Genomic DNA, 3334 nt, shown 5'->3' with positions numbered 1-3334 from the left:
ATGCAGCTGTACTTAGAATGAAATAATCTTGAGAATAATAGGTCCCGTAAGTGATGACCGTTATTAATGATGTTATTCATCGGTTGGCTAAAAGCAGTAAGGACGTTAAACTAATGACTACAAGTATTCCATAAATCAGTCGAAGTCATGAGAAGACATGTTTCCGCCGTATTAGCAACTATAAATTTTAAGAGATGAAACTCTCCATATATAAGTATGATATGTGTATGCAAGTACTTGTTGTAATATACTTGACTTGACATCTCATTCGGTTTAAACTCATAAGGCCAAGATGATGGCTGATGCGCCCACACATATGTCAATGCTTGATCACAACACATTACGACATTAAATCCTATATCCCAACACAAAAGACACTTTAATAAAGCGAAGTCAAAATTTGTCTAGATTCGTAGGTCAACTTCCACATGACTTATAAGGCATCTCACTTGTTGGAAAATGATGGATTTGATATCATTAGAAAGCTTTATGTGTCTATGTTCCAGGGACATTAACCATTTGACTATATCTAATATATTGAGTGAGTTATAGTTGTTTTAGTAAAATAGGACGGATCCTCTAGAACCTGCAACTGAGTCAACTTCGACAGAGCTTTGTGATTAGCTCCAAATGAACTAGGTTGTGAATCGTATATTAATGGAAAGCCACGTGTGTCTACTTTCCAGAAATTATTACGGTTCATCCATGCCTATTGTATCGAAGAAGTTATGACTATTTAAGTTTGTGAATGTCATACCATGCGTGAATCTGTTTTTCACTGCAAACTCTTGTTTTTAGTTGTTATGCAATTCTCTTTCTTTTGATCCATGTATGGATAAATGTACATGTTTGATTTAAGAATGTTTGACGAGATTTGATATTCAAACCATTGACCAATTGCTACTTTTGAAAAATGTGAAGAGCGTTTGTTTACGTTATCTATTTAAACTCTGAGATTGAGTTACCGATCAGGGGGAGTTGTTTTGCAAACTTCAGGGGGAGTCTATACCACATGTTATCTTCAACTGTAGTTGGTGTGTTGTGCTATTTTTCCCTTCGACCAAGTTTTTATTTTATCGAAGAGGTTTTTGTTTTGTTTGACAATGTTTTTACCAAGGCAACAGTATTGCACCTGACACATTAGGATCGCGATACAAGAGAGAGTAAATTCTTCACATTAGAATTCTACAAATCTCCGTAATCTTGTAGTGTATCTTGTCCTAATTAATATATGTTAGTTTACATAAGAAAATATATATAATTTCTGAATCTACGAGATATTTAATGTAATGCCTATATAAATACTCCATAATTAATGAATAAAAATAATATTTTTCTTTATTATGATGCGTATTATTCGCTAAAAGTTTCAATACTTTTGGGTAAATATTGAGTTATGATTCTGACAAGTCAGCCTCCGGGCCCACCTTTTCCTCCGCGAGACAAGCACCCCTCTAAGGATTAATGAAATTAAATACTTTCTAATATAAACATAATCCCCGCCTTAAACCAGAGACAGTGAGACACGATGAAAATGCCTTTGTCCTCCCTATTTCGCTAACAGACAAAACAGAATAAGGACTTTTTGCCAACACAAAAACCAGCCCCACCAACAACCCCAATTCCACCACCACCACCACCTCCTTCGGACCTCCTCTCTCATCATCGCACCGCCTTAATCCGACGGTCCTCTTTTCATTCCGATCGTCATCGATTCCTCCCCCTCCAATCTAATATTGCAATTTCATTTCCCGTGTCATCTTCCGCCATTTCCCAATCGGAATTCAAACCCTAGCTGTTTACGAATTAAATCAAAGAAAAACAAAATCCGAGATCAGGGTATTGGAATTGGCGGCGATTCTTGATCTGGGTTCGATGGCGGATTGCGAAAACAGGCTCGATTTGTCGACAACTTCCAAGACCAAGACCTCTCCGAAGCGGTCCTTGTTCTTGAATCGCTCCATGACCATGTACTCCCCGGCGGCGGCGGACCCCAAGAAGGCCCACCACGCTCTCGAACACGCCGGCTCCTTCAAGAAACTCTCCAGCTCCATGGAGACGATGCGTTCTGCCAGCAGCTCTTTCAAGGGGAAGGTGAAGAAGCTCTGCAGCTTTTTCGAAACCGACAGGCCCCCCCCTCGAAATGTTGATGAGTCTCAATCGTTAGGGAAGCAGCTCAGGGCGTCGAAATCGATGGTGCATTCCAAGTCTGTGGGGCCGGATTTTCGGGTGTTGTCGATCAGGCTGCCGGGGACGGATGACAGGATTGTAATGTACCTCACCAGCTTGCGCGGGGTTCGCAGGACTTATGAGGATTGTTATGCTGTGAAGAATATATTTAGAGGGTTTGGGGTTTGGGTTGACGAGAGGGATATTTCGATGGATTCAGCGTATAGGAAGGAGTTGCAGAGCGTTTTGGGTGCCAAGACTGTGAGTTTGCCGCAGGTTTTTATAAAGGGGAAATATGTGGGAGGTGCCGAGGTGATCAGGCAGCTGTTTGAGACCGGAGAATTGGCAAGGATATTGCAAGGGCTTCCCATAAGGAAACCCGGGTCTGTCTGTGGGGGTTGTGGGGATGCCAGGTTTGTGCCGTGTTTGAGTTGCAGTGGGAGCAGGAAGGTGTTTGATGAGGATGATGACACGCTCAAGAGGTGCACCGAGTGCAATGAAAATGGTTTGATTCGGTGTCCTAATTGCTGTTCTTAGGGTTTCAAATGCTGCATTACCCCCTGCATATTTTAGAGGCTGTTATGCTGTTGTTGATAAATAAGCAATTCAACAAGGTCAAGAATAGTTGAAGGGGATCCAAATTTCTCTTTGGTTTGTGGATCTTTTTCTGTTTTGGTTTCTTGATTGTTCATCTGTTGGGAAACTGATGTTCATTCACTCCTTGGACTGCATTTTGAATAATAATTTATGTTATTCAAAATCTCAATATTGGCATCGGTATGTCTGATTGTATTGCACAGTTGGTGCCGTCCCTCATCTTAATGTAAATATTTAGTACTGTATTATCATTTGCAAAGGGTTGCAAGCTAATGAAATGTACTGAGATTGCATATAATTGTCCTCATTTTCTCGTTTCATGTTCTTTTTACTAGTCATTGCAGTTTACCATACATGGAGTTTGAACTTTGTGTTTGGCTTCCTGTTATATTTGTGATTGTTGTCAAGTTGCTGCGCATGCTTTAAATTTGGTATCCTTCATCTACTCAAACGCTCAATGTCCAAATACTTCATCCCGAGCAGATATGATATGTTCTTAGGTTTTTCGAAGATTGTGTTCTAGTGTTGGAAATCACAATATGCAATGGCAAATGGAAAACGTACTAGG

The 3334-nt window shown here is 40.3% G+C and overlaps 1 protein-coding gene across 1 annotated transcript; it reads left to right on the top strand.

The window, feature by feature from the left end:
- Positions 1–1656: 1656 nt before the first annotated feature.
- LOC126801813 (uncharacterized protein At5g39865) lies at positions 1657–3080 on the top strand. The gene has a single exon (XM_050529278.1). The coding sequence runs from the start codon at positions 1876–1878 to the stop codon at positions 2704–2706; it is 831 nt and encodes a 276-aa protein (XP_050385235.1). The 5' UTR covers positions 1657–1875; the 3' UTR covers positions 2707–3080.
- Positions 3081–3334: the final 254 nt, after the last annotated feature.

The sequence above is a fragment of the Argentina anserina genome, chromosome 7, assembly GCF_933775445.1.
Source record: "Argentina anserina chromosome 7, drPotAnse1.1, whole genome shotgun sequence".
NCBI lineage: Eukaryota > Viridiplantae > Streptophyta > Magnoliopsida > Rosales > Rosaceae > Argentina > Argentina anserina.
This window is presented reverse-complemented; position numbering and strand designations above follow the sequence as displayed.